Source organism: Lingula anatina, chromosome 2 (assembly GCF_051362555.1).
Source record: "Lingula anatina isolate TDL-2025a chromosome 2, LinAna3.0, whole genome shotgun sequence".
Classification (NCBI taxonomy): Eukaryota; Metazoa; Brachiopoda; class Lingulata; order Lingulida; family Lingulidae; genus Lingula; species Lingula anatina.
In genome coordinates this window covers 44,492,484-44,512,808 of record NC_141768.1, presented here as the reverse complement: position 1 = coordinate 44,512,808, position 20,325 = coordinate 44,492,484, and the positions used below count along the sequence as shown (strand labels likewise).

Here is a 20,325-nt window from a genome sequence, read left to right as displayed (position 1 = left end):
TTCATTTTCTATTAGCAATGACCCAAGGAATTTTTAACAAATTAAAAATGTTACTACTTTTTTTATTTATAACATTTCTCTTTATTAATTGCTTACAAAAGAAACTTGCTCATGACAAGGCATCAATGAAAAGCCCTGTAATACAACCAAAGGCATTGTAGTTGTAAATTTTGTGGTTCAAAACACATTTAACGCAGCATTATATTACACAATCTGTCAAAACTACTGATACAATCAGGGATGTAACTGGGTCATAATAAAGACCCCTGAAATTTGCTGTATGAAGTATTATACTTTTCAAGATATTCCACTATGTAATCATCTGGGCCCTGAATTTGCTAACAGCTGAGCAGGTGAAATTCCATCAGCAAACAAAATCCTTGTTCTCTCAGATAATTAACAGCATGTTGGTGTTGAAATTCATTTCTCTGCCTCTGATCAGCCTAACTTAATCATCATATGACATCAGATATGAACACGACTTTTTAAAACACTCTCTTCAGAACATAAGTAATTTCAAAACTCTGTATCTGTGCTGCCCATGGATATACTTATATGCAAAATGGGTGGAAAACCTGACTGTTTCCATGCTTCAGAACCCCCTATCCAGGAGGAATTTTGTCACATGTTCCAAATATATACCCTTGACGTGAACTATACCAGCAGTCTCAAAGACTCGTGTCAATATAATTTTCCCTGGATTCATTTTTTCCAGGTGAGCCCTAAGGTCAGCTTCAAAGGCCTGAAAATAATAATAATAATAATAATAATAATAATAATAAATGAAATTTGAAATTGTGCTGTTTGACAAATAATTCTGAGAAGTTTTGAATGATCACTTAAAAAAAAAAATAGAATTTTATTTTGGTTTTGTACCAGTAAACATCATTACTTTGGATAACCTGATTATTTCAAAGAACAAAATTATTGCATTATTGCAATTAATTCAGGAAGAAAATGAAAATGTGTACAAAAAAATTAGTTTGCTAGCCTCACCCTAAATAGAAAATTTTAGCTTAATGCTAAACATTCCAATTTGGTCAAAAAAAAGTACATGTAAAAAAAAAAAAAAAAAAAAATATATATATATATATATATATATATATATATATATATATATATCTTTGATTTGATTCAAAATACTGATTCAACTGAAATCTCTGCCTATATTAAATTCAGTAAGCTTACCCATACATCTCCTGTGATATATCTTATTTTTGTTAAATGTCTTTTATCTTTATCCTCCTGATAATAAACTGGATACATATGGTTCTTTGTTCTTCTGATACAGTAGGGATACTTCCCTGCAATATTTTCTGAAAAGAAGATGTTTTGTACTTTATGATCAGTTTAAATTTACATCCCTAAAAAAAGATGCTTCAAAATCATTTTTAATGGTGCACAAACAAAAGGGTCACTACGAATTTGGACAATTTTTCCCGCTCAGTTAGACTTGTATGTCAGATGTTAGCATAACAATAAACCATATAATAAATCATATAACATAAATGATTATCATAAGCCATATATGTTTTAAAGGAGGAAAATGAAAGATAATAATACCATATTCATTAAGAATAAGAATTGCTGATTAGTCTGCGAGATAAATAATCAATCTGGTCAATTTTTTGGCAGTTGTAACAAAATTTTGGCCACTTATTTCTCACCTGCAGGTGGCACCCAGCCAGATGGTGTCCGATGATCTGGTGGATCTGGAATGGTGTTTTTTGGAAGCAGACGCTCAACATATTTCCATTCTTCTGGGTCTGTGGATACCTCTACATCGGTTAGAGTGCCTTTTACCCTCACTTTTTTGTCCACTTCTTCTCCATAAATGACATTGCCGGTGCCAAGAATGCTACAAGCCTGCAATCGATTAGTGTTTATAGTGTTTATATATTAGAGCCTCTACAACTTTGGCATGAGATGTAGAGTTGAGTTGCCTGTGTGGCCTTACACTTACCACAGGTAAGGTCTCATTCCACCCAATGTTTAAAACAGTGAAGGTTATAAATATGCCCATCCCGGCAAAATAGTTTGCATGCAAGGCACTGCTCAAAACTGATCAAAGCCATAACATATCTTAATATATAATTGGTACTGTTGAAGTGCCCCCCCCCCCCCCCCCCCGTCACTCTCGAGTCTAGCTTTTTAAAGCTAACCAAAATAATGTAGTGCTTTTATTTGGGGGGGGGGGAGGTTTATTGATAAATATATTTATTTTCAGGACAAACTTACCCGTCTGAACGTCAAATTAAGACATTTTTGAAGAGATCCACTTCTAACACACGACTTGATGGCGGCAGCCATGTTGATTATCGCAATTTCTCGCGAAACCAAGCATTGTTCATTTAAAACTGGTGGACTGAGAGTTGTCCAATTTTAATTTGTACTAAAAACAAGGAATATTTTCTATTCATACATCATTTCAAAATCTGTGGTAAACTCAGATATCCTTGAACAAAAGCATTACTTTTGGTCACATGATAAGATCTCGCAAAGCTTTAGAACTCACTTCCGTTCGCCAAAATTGAACTCGACGGCAGGTTTTAATCAAGGCGCAGTGCAGGTAAATTCGACCCCAAAATTGTTTTGTGTGAATACGTACCAAATCATAAGTTGTATATATTTAAATATAAAATGACACTAAAAACAGAAAATGAAACTTAACAATGCATGGCAGTTTAAGCAGATCAACGTTAATTTTTTATCTGTCCCCCGTATCTTCACATTTTGAGCGTGGACGAAAAAAAAATGCATTGCTTCATGTCTTAAGCCTTAGGGGATTTGATACGTTATACAGGCTACATATAGCTTTTCTTCGTTTCTTCTTTGAGAAATACTTTTCTTAAGTGCAATAAAAATAAGCAATTCTGAAGCACAAACTCCTTTTTTTTCACAAACCACACTTGCCTCAGTTTTAGGCCTTAAATATTAATATTGTTATGCAGGTCATTCCACTATGTTACGAAGAAAACCAACACGAATCGAGTTAAAGCTGGATGACTTGGAGGAGTATGAGATAGTGAAGAAGGAGAGAGAAAGGTTAAAGAAAGCTGCCCTTGAGAGGACAGGCATGTCATCAGAGCTCAGTCCTATTGTTCCCGAGTCGCCACAGAAACCCAAAAGGGAATTGATCCATGAGAGGATAGGATACAGGCCACAGGGTGCAAATACAGGAAACACCATACGTCCTCTGCATTGAATGGCTTTGACTTATCATCATCGAGTGATGTGCTGGGAGAACCATTCCAAAATAGAAGCACTGGTATGGAGGGAACAGGTTTTGTGTTTAAAGGCACATTGAGAACCAGTCCGTTGCCTTAAACTTTTCAAATCACTGGTCTTTCAGACTTGTAGACCTCAGAAAATACTTATCTGAATCAAAAGCTATTTGTCTGAATATGACATCTACAGATAATGGAATCTAAAGCAACCACATAAATTTTCACCAGCCTAAGTCTGATCAGACTATAAACTTTGATGATTCAATTCAGTATTTTTACCTGCCTGGAGTCAAGATTTTTAACTGACTTGGACCAGTAGCTAATGTCCCAAAGTATTACCTGTTTTCTGCCGGGGACTGTGTGCGACTCCATTCAAAAGGAGACACATCAGTTGATGTATGTGTTTGTTTATATCCCAAACAATCCGCAGGTGCCATTAATTGTTCAAATGGTAGAAGCTGTGGGGTTGTTTCAGTGAGAAGTTTGTGAAAAGCAGTAGGTACAAATGATCTAGAGGATTGAAGGCAGATGTTCCCTTTAGACGTGCCTGCCAACTTGATTATTTTTGCCACATTTGCTGGTCATGACAGTGGCAAAGGAATGAGGAGGTTGATAGGCTTATACAGTATTACCTGTCCTCTAAACTGCCTTGAGACTTTTCTTTCATTTGTATTTATGATAATACAAGGGAATATCACCTATTACTATCTCATGTGCCTCGGGCACATTTATTATTTATTTACTGCTTTTGTAACATCCATGGGGTGACAATAAAAAAATCATAGTCTAAAAAAAAAAAACCCCAATGGTTTTGTGAAATAAAAATTGAAGTTTTAAGTAAAAATTTGAAATACTTATTTTATTTTTTTGGAGCACCTTTGTGGCTGAAGTCCAATTTGACATTTTTAACCGTTTTAAAATGTTATTCACTTGCCAAGGGGGGGGGGGGGGGGGGGGGGGGGGGGTCTCACTGAGTGCAATCAGATTGACATACCTTCCTGGGATTGAGCAGAATTCAGAATAGTTCATGGTGATTAACAAGTACATTCGAAACAAGAGGAGGCATGTTATTTAATTTTATTGCATTCAGTGAGAGTCCTGCAGAGTTGGATTAATCTATGTAAAATGATAGTTACATTGGGCTATGGGCCCTTAGATATGAATTCATCTCTGAAGCTCAGGGTAGTGTACTAGCCATTACCAAAGCCATTTTCCCCTGACGTCCTTTTAATCTTGGACATAATATATGTCTAAGACTTTATTTATTTATTTTTTGCGCTCGTCTTTTAGACATTTGGCCCACTAGTGCCAAAACTTTTATTTGTAATTTGCTAGGTGGCTTTGTTCGGTAAAAAGATGTGTGAATCATGAAAAATGGCCATGGTCAGACCTTTTTTGCAACGTAACAGTAATGATTTTTCGCATATATTTTTTAGACTGGGTTCCCATACTTAGATCGATCCATCTGGATCGACTTAACTCCCTGGGGGTTCACGCTAAATTGCTATCAGCTCAAGAGGCTTACATGTCTGCCACGCCTACCGAATCAGCTTGGGTGAAAGATAATTACCCCCTAACAGCTTTAATAGGTGTGACAGACATTTAAGCCGGTTACGTCGATAGCAATTTAGTGAGAATCCCCAGGGAGACAGACCGATCCAAATATCTGTGGGAATGGTCCCTTAGTGCCGTTTGCCCAGTATTAAAGTATTATAGGCCTACTGTGCTTTTGTTTTACTTCAGAATTGCTGAATGGCTTTGTTGCGTTAAAAGGCAGATTCTTTTTGAAAATCAGAGTATTCGGATTTTTTTTTTTTTTTTTCAAATTTTATTGTTTACTGGAATGTGCCTATTAATGTTAAAACGGACCAATGGAAATAGCCTTTTTCTGTTAGGTGTCCGTATGTTTGCTAGTTTTTCCGTCTAATTTTCAGCTGTTTGCAGCAAATACAGAGGAAGTTATTATGTTGATATGTTACTAGGTGATTATCTGTACCAAGGTGTGACAGGAATAATAGTCCTAGGAATGGAAGTCTGGGATTCCATATGATTAGCACAGTGTAGGGTTAGTCTGGAGTGTTTAAGGTTGTACATGGGGCGAGAGGTACCTGTACTAAGTAACAGAGAACGGACTACGGTTCCTAGCGGACTACCGTTCCTGTCACAACGGGTATTGATAATTTGGGGTTTTCAATTCTCTATCAAATCAGTTATGAAATAAAACATCAGATTCATTACTTTAAAAAAGGAGGGACAAACTGATAACCCTTTAATATTTATTGCTAAATTTCTATCTCAAAAATAACCACATTTTTATTAACTTAAGTATAAAGAATCGGAATATGTCTCTCGTTTCTTGTGATCGAGTGATAGTAAACTGTCAGTATATCATAAAGACTGTGCTGAGTTAACATGAAAAGTGAAAAAGTCTTTGAATACACAAATATTCAAAGCGTGTCCTCGCATCCTCGCAGTGCCGGTCTCTGTTCACGTTTTATCTTAATTCTCTCTCTGGTCCTATTCATCCAAATCATCTTGGATATCCATTAACTTCTCCTTAAGACGTTGAAGCAATTTCATTTCGTCAGGCAACTGAAAAAAAAATTACACGAGGAGTAAGGCATTAAAAAGAGATACAAAAAAAGGAGTAAATGTGAAATCTCTTAGAAATAAACTTATTGCAAACCATTGTAATTGAAATTCATCCAGAATTTTTCACCCGTTATTTCCTGATAGACCTAGCGTTCTAGCTTTTCTTATATTTCATAAGTGAAAAGGGAAAAGGATTTGAAAATGAAAAAAAATTCCCTGGATTGAACCTTTTTATGCTTTAGGTTTGCAGTGCACGAAGTATGACAGCGAACTGGTGAAATATATTCAGATTGCTTTACAAGATGCATTAATTTCAGACAAAAACATAAATTAAATGAAAAAAATTAGTGGTTTATTTACAGATATTTGAAAAGAAATATGATAAAAGAAAATAAAAACCGAATTCTTTGTGCTGTTTCTTAAGGAAAAAATTAAACGAAGAAATCATATCATAACGTATGTACCTGAAGGTTGTCGTCATAGCTTCTTTTATTGCGACCGTCTGCTACAATCAAGTTTCTTCTTCTTCTTCTAGTAAAGGTAGCTGGATACATTGCAACATATAAAACATTTTAACAACTTAAAGGTATCCATCTAAATAACCTTTAATATGCAATTAACTTATTCGGTATTTTGTGTTTCAGTATTTCAGTCAAACAAAGATTTTGACTTTATCGGGATTGTACCTTATTTACATTTTGAAGAGAACCAAAAAGAGAATACACACACAGAGAATGCTAAACTGAAATGTTTTAATAACATCTTTGTCAAATGTGTAAAGCTTAATGTACCGATTAATAGATGGATTAATTAAGAGGACAAAAATACAGCTCTTCCCCGAGTTGTAGATGGGTTTTCTTGTAGCGACCTCCAGGGAACCACTTAAAAACCGAAAAATGTGTCCCAAATTCATGTACGTACCGTCAGAATCTGCAAACATCTGCACAAGAAGCAGTGTCACCAACAAAAGCGCGACAATTCCTGTTCTGGTCTTCATAATTGCCACGCCCAAGTTTTCTGTTATGCAGGAAATAAAACTGTGGTGTCGGAAGATCGATGGCAATAATGTATTTCCACAGAATTTAGAGTCTTTTATTGGCCTGTCCACGGTTAATATTGACCTTCTTGAAGGAACCGGTTTTGTACCCGTGTATGTCGAGGCCAAGGGGCGTGGCCAGGGGGTCACCAGAGGCTTGTTTGTCAACATGTCTTATTAACCCTTAAGTTTTCTTAGCTTGATGGTCGAAATGATTGGTCTAGTTTTGAACCAAGACAAATGTTGTCTTCCTGGTTTACTTAAATGAAATATTGCGTCACGTGAAACTAAAGAAAATGACAATGAAGCAGGGTGGCCGCATGTCCAGGTTGGTGGGTCCTAGTTTCACCTCAACTAACCTCCCCTTTTTTCATTACTTCTCTTTTTGTTATTGCTCACAAGGCATCATACACAAATACAATGAAAGTAATAGATGCACCACGACTCAGCGAAGTGTATCTGACATACCGTCAAGTAGTATTTCTCACAACAGCGGCCATCAAACTATTTACTGTCGTTTCGTCAATTGTCTCAAGTGGGGAAGGTTGTCGCTCTTTTGTAGTTTGATTTAATTCCAATTTTTTTAAAGTTAAAAACACTACAATTAGATATCGATACAAAATAGGCGATTCGAATAATGTTGATGCTTCGGCAAGTAGGCTATTCAAATTGACGTAAACGCCTGTGAATGCCTAAATAGATAGATAAATAAATAAATGATTAAAAGAACTTTTATTTGTGGTCGTAGCTGGAATATAACCAGCTACGACCACAAATAAAAGTTCTTTATTTGTGGTCGTAGCTGGAATATAACCAGCAGCACAGGGGCGGATCCAGGATTATTTGAAGGGGGAGTCCGCGGATAAGAAGCACCCCCCCTTTGGCGTTTGGTAAAGGTAAATTTTTGGTAGTGGACGAACGGTGCTATTTGGTACGGTTTAGAACTATGATTCAGCTAGTCTAAATTCAATTTTCAAGATTAGAACATTGGTGTGATTTTTTTTCCAGAAATCAAAGGGGAGGGTCAGGATCCCTCTCCCCCCCCCCCCAAATCCACCACTGATTGCAGGCTTTCGTACTTAAAAAACAGAATAAACAGTAGGCAAAGACCATTTTCCAATATATCATTTTCGGGAAAAGGTGTTAAAATGGCCATGTAATCGTTGTTGTCTCCTTTGGAAGAAGTAGTATATTTCAACAAAAAGTGGACCTCAGTTGTATCTAAATGTACTGTAAATATTTTGACAGTGAACATTTGTGAACAGTTTTAGCCAAAACATCTCACCCAAAATGGGCCAAATCTGTTAAAATTTGCATAACAAAAGTTGCCCGTCGTAGTGCAAGCTGAATACTCACTCTGCAGTTGGGCACAGTTGAGTGAAGACGCAACATTATGTGTGGTGAATTCACAAGTTTCAGCTTTTATAAGACGCAGAAGCAAGTATATGGTAAGTAGCGCTACTTCTTCAATAACCTCCCTCAATAAAACACAAATGCAACCGAATGAGAGAAAATTTATTTTAGATATTAGCAGTGCAATTTGTTGTAATATTATGCCCATCGTTACTTGTACCGTGTGTCACTCACAATGTAAGAATATATTGGTTACAATGCTTTGGAACAACAAACGTACAGGAGAAATGGTGCTATCAGCTGACCGTTGATGAAACAATAAGTTCGTTGAAATCTTTCAAACTAGCTATATTTAGTTCTGCACGTGTGGAATTTTCTGTATGACCCCTGACAATTAAGAGCGCATGTGTGTATTCGTGTAAATATAAACATAACTGCACAAAAATACTGATTAATTTAGATAATATTACTTGTCATAGTTCTGAGTTTTTGATACAAGAAGTCTGCTCTAGCAAGGTGAACATAAATTTAAAGTCAAATTTAATCAACGTTTAATCAACAACGTCGCTTTTGAAGACAATTACGATGATTTTCAGCGATTTCTTTTGGGTTACATTTATGTACTGTAATGGATTGATTATTTCACCTGGGAAAAATTAACAATTTTTAAAATACATCATTTGATCATCATTATTACTACTACAAGAATAAGGGTCCACATAACTATTAAAGTTCTCTTACTTGTTTCAGATTACACTTGGGTAAATCCATTTATGCTTAAGATTGCCATGCTGTCAAAGATCTTTTTGTAAGGTAAGTGTTTTTAATATAATACAACACACGTCCACGCTCATAAAGCGATTGTTTACAAGTGAGTTTTGCGCAGGTCGACTACTGTCTCCAGTGTACCGTATTCTGTCCCTCCATTACACGACCAACTACATGTATATTAAAACTTGATTGTACTTCAATCTAGTTACGTGTAATTTATTTCATATATCCTTAAAAGAAAATGTTCAAATAAGATGTTTTGCGCTTCTCTAGAATAAGTCAAAAATGATCTCAGTCTGTCAGTTGAATCAAAATTTGTATGCGTTATTTTGTCATTTCAGACGCCCACGGAGAAACTGTGCAACATGGGTCTGCAAGCAACAAGGTCTTTGGTTGACATATATCATGCTCAATTCCATCTCTTATATCAAATCCGAATAAATATTTCTATAATTCCTCGTTATTTTTTCATATTGATATAAAATACACAGTTCAGCAATATTAATATGGGAAAGGGAAAGATTACATAGATGTGACAACTGTCTCAAATTCAATCTGGAAACATTGTGTAATTTTATCTTGGGAATGATGGTTTTCCATAAAACCTGGGGTATTTAAAATTGAAATGGTTTAAAGCTTTGTAATGATGCACAGTATTTTGTAAACAAAAACTTGGACATTAAAGCTCTAACCCGCTGAAAGAATATCTAAATTTCAATATGAAGTATAAATTTACAATCTTGCTATCTATTCATAAGCTTTTGATTTGTTTGTAGCAACATGCATGTCACCCCTCAAATGGAATGGGATCATCCCATCTGTCACAACTCGAATGTAATGGAATCGCCCCACCTGTCTCCCCTTGAGTGAAGTGAAATCGTCCCACCTGTCACCCCTCAAATGGAATGAAATCAGCCTACCTGTCACCCCTCAAATGAAGTGAACTCGCCCCACTTGACACCCCTTAAATGGAATGAACTTGCCCCACCTGTCACCCCTGCAATGGAATGGAATCGCCCCACCTGCTCCCCTCACCTGGAATGAACTCGCCCCACCTGTCACCTCTCAAATGAAGTGAACTCGCCCCACCTGACACCCCTTAAATGGAATGAACTCGTCCTACCTGTCACCCCTCAAATGGAATGGAATCGGCCTACCTGTCACCCCTCAAATGAAGTGAACTGGCCCCACCTGACACCCCTCACCTGGAATGAATTCGCCCCACCTGTCACCCCTCAAATGATGTGAACTCGCCCCACCTGACACCCCTTAAATGGAATGAACTCGTCTTACCTGTCACCCCTCAAATGGAATGGAATCGCCCCACCTGCCTCCCTTCACCTGGAATGAACTCGCCACACCTGTCACCCCTTAAATGAAGTGAACTCGCCCCACCTGACACCCCTTAAATGGAATGAACTCGTCCTACCTGTCACCCCTCAAATGGAATGGAATCGGCCCACCTGTCATCCCTAAAATAGAATAGAATTGTCCCACCTGTCGCCCCTCAAATAGAATGGAATTGTCCCCACCTTTCACTCCTCAAATTTGATAGAATCGCCCAAAGACGATGCGTTTTTTTTTCTCTCACTCATATCAGAGCAGTCATACGAGTATCATTCATTTCAATCTACAAGTAAGGACCAAATTTTCAATGTATTTATTCTATTTTTATATTATATAATTATATGACATCTTTAATAACAGAAAACCACGAAGAACAAATTAAATATTTACTGGGGGACTCGTGTGCTCAAATAATAAAAGATAATGAGGAAATAGAAAAGAACAGGACTGGACTCATTGGACAAAAAATAGGCCGACAGGCGATATTAACCGTTTAAATTTGACGGAAATAATAAATCTGAAAATTGGCAGCTGCAGAATTTACTCATATTAATAATTCGCGCCATTTTAATGAAACTACTTTGTGTTAATTTCAAATTTTTCATTTACAAAATTTGAAAGCACTTTTAGATTTAATCTGAAGAACAAAAAATGGATTCCAAATAGAGTATAGTATAGGTTCTAAAATCTGGTACATGTCAATTTAACTTTAATACTGTGTATTTTAGATTGAATCAAAAACTACCCCCAAAAAGCGCATTTATTTTCATAAATTGTTTGCCGTTCACAAATGTAAATATTAACAATAAAAAATGACTTATACAATGCAAATTATAATTATATAGGGTAGTTGATTGGCTAATAAACAATCTTACCCAAGCTTCAACATCGTGAAAATTGCGTTTTACTCTCAACTTTGCATACTCTCTGAAAATAACATGTCATTTTAAACACTTAAATAATTGCACTATTGCATAACGAGATAAATTTAAAAAAAAGCTGGATTGGTTCTAAATAAAATAATGTACATAGCATGCCCTAAGGTATAATTTTAAACATATCATGATCAGTCCCTTGGGAATATATATAAAACAAAAAGGATCGATTTCTAAGTATAAGTTCTAAAGGGAACACAATCGATCACAATGCTCCGTTTCAATATGTTAAAAAGTGTTTAAAAATCAGAGAGAGAGAGAGAGAGAGAGAGAGAGAGGGAGAGAGAGAGGGAGAGAGACTATGTACAATTTTCAACATATAGCAGCTGCGGTGCGAATGGATCTGGATCTGCGGCAGGTTTTAAAATACATCTCGGAGACCAGGAAAGCTTTAGTCAGGTGCACATGCACTCTGCAGGATCTCGGCAAAGGCGTTTGCAGTTCTGAAATATCAAAATAACAATAAGATGATGATATTTCAATCTTCGAAAGAAGAGAATCCGAATAAAGATTAGAAAATGGAAAAACTGCTCATGCCCCCCAAAAAATCACATTTAGGCTAACTAAACAACTTGAAAAGTTGACTAAACGGGGTTTGTATGCTAAATTTTTAAAAAGTTGATATTTCTGATTCACGATGAGAAGAATCACAAGAAATAATACGGCCAATACTTTTGAAAAGCTTTTACCAGGTAAAGGGACCATTCCCAGACCCTACCGTACTAACTGTGGATCGATCTATATCTGAGAAGGTTCACACTAATATATCAAGTACATGTACTATGGAAGTGTTTAAAATACGAAATATGTTCAGGTGGCCTAATTACATACAGTGAGTGACACTGAAGTGACATTGGGCACTAAAAATAAAACAATCTAATATAACTATTATATTTGTATTTTTACTGGCAGTACGTGCTTTTCAAGATATTTAAAGATTTCACTATGGAACTTTTCTCAAATCCAGTCAACTACTCAGCCCAATTTAAAGTTTAGAACGAGTAAAATAATAAGAAAGTATTATCTGGTAGTTTGAACTCGTAAAAAACATGAAAAGCTTTTACTCACATGACAAATTTGTTACAATTTACGAAGCTGAATAAAAAATTCCGGCTCTGCGACTTCATCACACATATCAACGTCTTGTCCTCACAGTGTGCAGCTGTCAAGTGACCAGCCAAGAAGACACGAGTAGTGCGCACTACGCTGAGCGACTTACTGTTATGCAAATTACAGCGGGTTCGGCACATTCTGATTGAGGGGTTGCTGTTGAAATCATTTTCATTTGAATTATAGTCTGGTTTATTTGAAGGGGTGAGGTCCGGAACGACAGACCTCGGATGCGAAGCCGACCATCCATCCCTTGGTGTGGGGTTCGGGGCCTGCCCAAGTTGTGGTGATTTGGAGAGCAAACAGTGCCCTTTGCTACGGTTTAGAACTATGATTTATCTAGTCAAAATTCTAATTTCAAGAGGAGAATATTGGTATTGGTGTCAGGACCCCCTGCCCCCCTCTAAATCCGCCACTGCAGCACTGAGATGTACAAGGCTGAAGGACATCAAGCAAAGCAATGTTCACTAACAAGAGACAGAGATTGTTTCACTTATAGATTCACAAATATAGAGTGCGCGTTTTTTTACTGGGAGATTTTTTGCACAAAGATAATGTGATCACCCTGCCGGCCTCTGGGGCCTACTTGATCTGTTGGTTTTGTCCTTTTTTGGTTTACAAACTTATTGATATTCAATGTCTAATTACCTATCTAAATATATGGAGTTATCTACTAATAAGCTACCTGTAACTACGAAATAGTCTTTGATATTGTATTACAACTATTTGACATGACAGGAAATGTATTATGATGTTATAGGAAATGTATGGATTGTTTTTCTTAACTGTTGATTTAGAAACAATTTCATCGGGTTATTTTAAAAGGAACATCATTCAGAACAGAAATGATTTCCTCTACTTTCAAATGTTTTATCTTACAAAATTTTATTTGCTTTGATTTCAAGGGGCTTTAATAACTAAATTACTCCATCACCATAAGCGTGATAGAATTTTCAAACCTATCTCGTTTGACAAAAAACATCTTGTTGTGCATATACTAAATAAAACGAAAGCATTTCAAGATATTCTGTAATAATCAGAAGTTATTCTATTCATGAACAATTCTATTTACAGTTATGCACCTTTGTTTTAAAAATATTACAAATCTACTGTATCTTCTAAAACACGCTTCGGGGAAAACGTGTTTTTCCTGAATAAAATATGCAAGAGAAAAATATCGCGAAAAGGGCCAGTAGTAGTATTTACTTATTAACGTGACATGTGATATAGATATACAAATCACCCGGCCTCATGGGCCTACAAGTCACCGAACTTTGTAAATTTTGGTACCTGTAACCTTATGGTCTACTGCACGCTTCTCGTCTTTTTTTTAACAAGACCACACTTTAACGCTACCTGGAGGCATCTCCTCAATTCTTTTTTTTATTTAGGGAAAATAGCTTGTTTTAAAATCTACTTCGTGCCGTTACAGTATTTACCCCATTTAATGTATAAATGCAAATAAGCTTAATTTTCACAGCTCAAGGGGCTTCAAGGGGACCGACCTCGAAAGAATTTGTCGAGTAGATTGAGAATTCTGACATTTTCTCTTTTATACCGTCTCCACTAAGATTATATGTGTGCACGTAGTAACTGCATATCTTGGCTCTTTTTTTTCGTCCTAAATGTGTCCATAAAACATAGCACAGCTGTTGAACGTATTTATGTCCCAATTTGGTGTGCATCGTAAAGCTAACAAAATAGGAGCATAAGTTTATCTTTTAGAGTTTTATTCCTGAATGATGAAGTTTTAGGTATGTTTTCTGTAATGGAAACAGGAAAAGTGGGGGGAGAGACCTACAGACAACAAAAGGCAGTTTTTGAACTTCAAAATATTTACTGAAGCTCCTCCAAGCAATGTACAAAATGGTAAAGGCTTTTTATTAAATGGATGCCTTACATTACAAAAACTAAACAGCAGCAACTAAAGACTGTCATGGGCTGTGATACTCGACATAATTAAAAGATAAAAAAAGAAGAAAAATCTTCCAAATAGATTAACACAAGCAGATTTTGGGAATCATGGTCAACATTACCTCAGCTGACTTACACAATAGATTGAATTCAAAACTATGTCTACATAGGGAAATTGTTCATATATGACACATCTTATTAAGACACTGGATCTACAACAAAATTTAATGTACACAAGATACATTAAGAAATCTTGTTCACATCTTCCCCTTCTCCCTGGGCATCTGGAGTATTGGGAATCTTCAAACCTATGATAATGAAATGATCTGACCATTTCTCAGAGGGAGAAAACATGTAACATTTGGCAACATACAACGGTTGATATATTCATATATATATAATACATAACACACTGAAGCCCCAGAAACCACAAATTTAAAGCTTTTAGCCTGTTCATCTAAGCTTCATTCTTTCATTTGTAAGTCTTTTAAGATGCCATCTTTTCCATTGGCAAATGACAGCAAAGTCTTAAGACTAATATTTCAAGCTTTAGCACAGATGATAACAATACATTTAAAAAAATCTACATACATACATCTATACTCATTAAACTAATTTCATACCCTACACAAGTTAATAAATCTTAAAGTTTTGGATAAGCACTTCAAAATTTTGCACAATGCCATTCAATATGGATATATGATCTGTTTGAATTAATAACTTCTACTCCATTCAAATATGACTGTACAAGCGAAAGGCTAAGCCTGGCCAAGTAACCAAGTACATTCCTCTGTATTAAATGGTGGAAGTCTCTCTCAGCTGTTAAAAGTTGCTGTAAGATGATATGAGGGTCTTGAAAAGGGCACACTCTTCCATTCTCTGTCTCTGCAGGCAGCTAGCACTAGCTCTATTTACACGCTGCAATCATAAGCAACAAAAATACACTAAAAACACAATAATAATAATAAACGAGACAAGTTCTACAAATCCCAAGTACTAAATGATATAAAGACTATTCCAATAAAATCTTTTAGGCAAGTTAACTCTTTGGATAAAATATAATTTTCAACATAAAAAAGAAGCTGTCATTAATAAGAATATAAGATTAAAGTCAAAAGACGATCCAAAAAAATGCTAAATTGAATAGATCTCCCTGAATCTACCAAAATGCAAAAAAACTGGTTGATTGTGTGTTCTACATAAAACTTTTTGAAATTCTTAATTTCAGAGTTTCATACTTAAAGACTGAGAAGAGTCCTCCACTTTTTCTATTCTTTTCCTGGGTTTACAAGAAATAATGGGTGCTGTCTCCGTGATATAATTACACCACACATTCATACATATCTTTGGTTACATATATATGTGTTATATACATTTGGAGTGTGACGCTAGTGCTAGCTCATTTTCTATGAAGTGATAAAAAAAGTGGTGCACTCTTCACAGTCGTCAACTTCAACGTAGCCTTAATTCTAGAATCCACTGTAAATATGGCAAGGTATCGTTATAACTAACTTTCTATTACTATAATGAAGCTGTTAAATCTGAAAAGATAGACCAGGAATGTCTCCATACAGGTGCTTGAAGACTGCAACATCAAAGAGATAGACACAACACACTCAGCTTCAAAACTGCAGTTTGTAAAAATCAATGGCAGTGAGTCATTGTGAAGTGGCCGCTCTCAGAGTTAGACAAGGTGGTGAGCAGTCTATCTCAGCCACTGTGATGAGAAAAGTGAAGAACAGGACACACAGTGTTTAGTTTCAATTCCTTTCTTGTCCTTCTTCTTAGCATTTGAGTGCTCTAATTCCTTGAGCTTCGGTGGTACTGGAACACCCAAGATATATGGTCAATTGACTCCCAGCTCCATAGAAATCTTTTTTCCCCTTTTTTCACCAGTGCATTACACAAATTGCACTGAACTGAGATATAAAAAAAAAAAAAAAAAAAAAAAAAAAAGAAGCACACTGCATGATTGAACACATTACTTTCTTCTTCTTGTCAAGCATGGGTTCAAATCATTTGCACACACAAAGCTAATTTCTAAGGCAGAATAGTCTGTCAATCAAGGCAGAATTGATGAGTCGCAGCAAAGACACACACTCAAGAATGTTTATCAACAAGTGTGATGTGTGTGTACAGTTAATTTTTTTTTCTATTACTTTTTCTTCAGTGTGAAGAGACTGCGACGTTTGGATTCGTCCTTCTTTTCTCTGCCTGGAGACTGACTGCCTTTGGCTGGCAAGGTTTGAGACCGAGCCTCTGAGGGTTGTGTTCCTGTCACTGCACACAGCTTCTGGACCCATGTGTTTAGCTCATCCTGAAATGTAGAAATCTCTGGGGTCAGATGTGCTAGTATTGTACCACAGCCTAAACTGTTAAGTCTTTTAACACACACAGCATGGATGTGTTTTCTTCAAGAGTGTTTTTGTATCCCTCCCCTCTCACTCATACACCTTACCCCATTATGACAGTGGAACAGATATATTCCGCTCATAGCATTTAGAGTATTAACTAGAACAGCTGGTATAGATTCCTCTATTGAATTATATCTATGTATTTCCTCTCTCTCTCTCTCTCTCTTTCTCATCAACTTACATCATTATGGCACTGGAACAAGTAAATTCCTCCATTGCCCATCTTCATCCTAAACACATGGGAACGTTTGTGGTAATCAGAGGCCACCTCAGCAATGGAGCCCTCTAGGGAAAGGGGTTGTTCATGGTGGATATAAGCAGTTGGGTTCTGAAATGTGAAAAGATATAGATTTGAGGTGTTGGAGTAAAATTCTGAAACCAGGTAAAATTCATATCATATTTAACTTTTTTTTAATTTCACATCTAAAGAATGTAATATTCATAATTTGCATTCAGCAATAATTTCATATGTAAAAGTTTTATCATACACACATTATTACTTTACTAACTTAATTATATGGTTAAAAGTGGGGATATTCAAAGAACAGAGGGTCCAGTAACTCCTGTACAATAAGACATGTCACACTCACTGCTTGATAGTGTTTCTGGTCCTTGTAGAAGGCTAGGGCCTGCCCGTCCAGTACACAGTATACCTTGTCCCATGACCTGAAGTAGACCATATACAATTATATAGACTTGGTGGAAGCTGACATGTTTTGCAGACAGAAGAAGAGTGATGCAGATTGACACACAGATAAGAGGTTTCCTTTTTCTCTATTTGACCATAAAACCAGTGAAAACATCATTTATTAAAAGTATGCGTGGTGATCTCACAGATAATGATAACAGTTTTATTCCATTAGGTATTAAATTATAATATTACAATGAATGGCAAGGTTGGACTTTGAGAAACTCTGGATTAAAATAAAAGTTATAATCTATGTTGACAGATAATACAAAGTGCTTGGTGTGTTAACAGATAAAAGTGGCAAAATTATGAAAAACCAAACATACTTGGCCTCCTGCATACCGCATTTTGAATTTCTACGAGAGCTATTTACCTATTAGAAGCTTTCTTTGTGGCACTTTCCCATTCATGTTTTCTAGTCAGGACTCCTTCCAGGTGTTCTTTTTGTTCTTGGCCTTCTGGTGCTGGCTCTGTAATATATCACACTGTGTATTAGTGGACATACTTTCTCTCTCTCTCTCTCTCTCTAATCTTTGAAATCAAATCAAGTACCAGTTTCACAAAGGAACCAAAGACCATTAGTTGGTCTTCATTTGTAATAGATATTAATCTATGTCAATCCAGGCCAAGTACTCCACAGTCCACTAAAATACAGTAACAGTTGGTCTACAACAAAAACCATGTCTTTCCTTTTATAAAACAGACAATATTTCATTTTTATGGACTGATACTGTTCCCAATATGTATTGGCCCAAAGCAATACAAAAGTTTGGCCTTAAAGTGAAGACAACATTCTGTGTGAAGCACTGTTGTGAAACAGTCCTCAGCTCCATTAACATTCCTTCAAATGCTGAAAAAAAGTACAATATGAGGATATATCTATGAAGAAACATTTCCAATGCCAATATTTGATGAGCTCTTTCAAGGTCAGAAAAAAATCACATCGGGAGTGGTTCAGGTTGCTAAATAATGGGAAACTATCCATGCTTTTCTAATTACCACCTGTAAAAGATAATCTTGAAACAGTGACGAGAAAAGAAAACCCAATTGTTCTCTTTAACTTAAACCTAAACAGGCAATTCCAAACACAAACCAAACGCTTTTCTTTCAGAGAACTTAGGCCTTAAGCCATCCATCTTATATGTGTTCTGCCATCAATAACCTTTTTCTTTATAAGAGCATGTGATCATGTGTATGTTGGCCAACTATGTAGTCAACTTTGTTACTGAAGAGATGTCAGTATAAATGTAGCTGACAAACCATTCTGAGCCATTGTCACCTTTGTATACATCATTTTAAGACAATTACAAAAACAAAAAGTATAGTCAAAGGGTCGAAAGAAAGAGACAAGCTGACATGGAGATTATTTGTGAAATGCAACTTAGCCAGTTATCCATAGTAGTTTTCAGTAAGACTTTTTTAGAACTTAAATAGTTCTATGAAATTAGCCCATGGCTTTCCCCCATCTCCTGACACGATGAAGCTTGTTTCAGTCTGTATTAATACATCATACCTGTTCTTGGCTGCAAAGTGGCAGCCTTCTGCTTTGCCCTTTCTTCCGACTTGGAGCGCTTCTTGCCTTTACTAGGTTCTAAGAGATATCAAATCTATTTGTAAATCTTCTGTGTGTGCACATAACTATCTACCACCCCCTTGCAGGAAACCAGTGCGCCAGTAAGCAATTTTTTTTTATAAATGTATTTATTGAAAAACTTGGGTGTTTTCTCCAAACAAGAACAAAAAGTACAAAAAAAAAAAAAAAAAAAAAAAAAAAAAAAAAAAAAAAGTTTCCCGTAAGTTTAGATGATATGAAATTAAGGTACATACATTCTTTTCTTTTCTTGAAAAGAAAAAGTTACAGTTTATAACATGTTTATTTTTTATATAGCAAAGTATTCTTCAATGAATGTAAAAGTAAGAGTGTCACCCAAGTTTCCTAATAGCCACACTAATAGAATAAGCTTGATACTGAATGGATTAAAGACAGCTTGACACAACCTCAAATTCAATAAAATTCTTAAATACCAACTTTATCTCGCACTTGATGAAAATCATAATATTTTAATGGAAACAATATATTTACCCAATTCTTTTAAAATTGAGAATGTGTCTATGAGTAGTCTTAATCCATCAGGATATAAAGCTTCCCAATCTTCAGAATCAATGAAAAGCACTGTGTACCCTATTTCCAGCAGATCTGAAGTCCCTGGTGTCCAGCACCATCACTTACCTTCTACCAAGCAAAGCCACCCACAGCCAAGCAGTCTAAATTTTGCCATTTTGATCAAAGCAAAATCAAGAGTATCTTAAAATTCTATTTCAAAGGCCATCTGATTGAGTTCATGATCAAAGGCTGCAAGTGCCTCCTACTGTGTAAAGAGAGCCCATACACCCTTGTCCTTTGTTGTCCTTAAAGCAGTTTTACCAACTTGCCTTTTTTAACACAAAATCCTCAGCAATGCACAGATGAAGATGATACTTAGGTTTGGAAGATTGCATAATCTGATCTTAACTTTGATTTGCAAATTTCAAAAGTAGCTCCATCTCAAAGATGTGAAGAGAAAGAAGTTACAACACACATATAAGAATAAACCTGTGAGCTAAGGGCCAAATCCACCTGAATCACCCAGAATAAAAAAAAAAAAAAAAAAAAAGAATCTGAAATGGCTTATGTCCCAGACGGCAAAGCATGCAGTTCACTGATTAGACTTCTGATCGTAATCAAGGATCAAAGCTTTCCCCAAATCTCTTTAAGGATAACTCCTCAAAATCAATTGATAATATATACCCATATATATTAAAGCTGCCATGTACCCGCTTGTGCTATATAATATTTGGTGCTCCCTATCACTTTGTAACCAAGCTTCAGTAATCAACTGATGCTCCTAATCATTCAGAGCCCACGTTTCATATACGAAGCAGAGCTTGTAGCAGTTAA

The 20,325-nt window shown here is 36.0% G+C and overlaps 3 protein-coding genes and 2 long non-coding RNA genes across 18 annotated transcripts in view; 2 read left to right on the top strand and 3 right to left on the bottom strand.

Moving 5' to 3' along the window:
• Positions 1-46: 46 nt before the first annotated feature.
• Positions 47-2,405, bottom strand: LOC106173728 (large ribosomal subunit protein mL49). Its single transcript, XM_087005175.1, has 4 exons — positions 2,239-2,405; positions 1,668-1,866; positions 1,189-1,316; positions 47-742 (listed from the first exon to the last, which is right to left on the bottom strand). The coding sequence occupies exons 1-4, from the start codon at positions 2,308-2,310 to the stop codon at positions 593-595; spliced, it is 549 nt and encodes a 182-aa protein (XP_086861301.1). The 5' UTR covers positions 2,311-2,405; the 3' UTR covers positions 47-592.
• LOC147763737 (anaphase-promoting complex subunit CDC26-like) lies at positions 2,400-4,071 on the top strand. Its single transcript, XM_087005176.1, has 2 exons — positions 2,400-2,569; positions 2,952-4,071. Exon 2 carries the CDS (start codon positions 2,963-2,965, stop codon positions 3,203-3,205), a length of 243 nt encoding a protein of 80 aa, XP_086861302.1. The 5' UTR covers positions 2,400-2,569; positions 2,952-2,962; the 3' UTR covers positions 3,206-4,071.
• A 4,111-nt stretch (positions 4,072-8,182) lies between these two features.
• On the top strand, positions 8,183-9,778 carry LOC106173730 (uncharacterized). The gene is made up of 3 exons (XR_001239536.3): positions 8,183-8,303; positions 8,959-9,021; positions 9,321-9,778. It is a non-coding gene; the product is annotated as an uncharacterized LOC106173730 (long non-coding RNA).
• An 846-nt stretch (positions 9,779-10,624) lies between these two features.
• On the bottom strand, positions 10,625-12,848 carry LOC147763736 (uncharacterized). The gene is made up of 2 exons (XR_015333283.1): positions 12,330-12,848; positions 10,625-11,704 (listed from the first exon to the last, which is right to left on the bottom strand). It is a non-coding gene; the product is annotated as an uncharacterized LOC147763736 (long non-coding RNA).
• A 1,340-nt stretch (positions 12,849-14,188) lies between these two features.
• Positions 14,189-20,325, bottom strand: part of LOC106173727 (spectrin beta chain-like) — a 56,871-nt gene continuing 50,734 nt past the window's right edge. For 10 of the 14 annotated variants that reach the window (XM_087007161.1, XM_087007165.1, XM_087007170.1 and 7 more), the window contains 6 exons: positions 18,901-18,978; positions 17,761-17,857; positions 17,290-17,365; positions 16,881-17,027; positions 16,445-16,602; positions 14,189-15,203 (listed from right to left, as the gene is read on the bottom strand). In XM_087007161.1, the coding sequence (XP_086863287.1) occupies positions 15,197-15,203; positions 16,445-16,602; positions 16,881-17,027; positions 17,290-17,365; positions 17,761-17,857; positions 18,901-18,978 (563 nt within the window). In that variant the 3' untranslated portion in view covers positions 14,189-15,196. The remainder of the gene's footprint in view (positions 15,204-16,444; positions 16,603-16,880; positions 17,028-17,289; positions 17,366-17,760; positions 17,858-18,900; positions 18,979-20,325) is intronic. The other 4 variants (XM_087007167.1, XM_087007171.1, XM_087007168.1 and 1 more) reach the window with 1 other exon arrangement.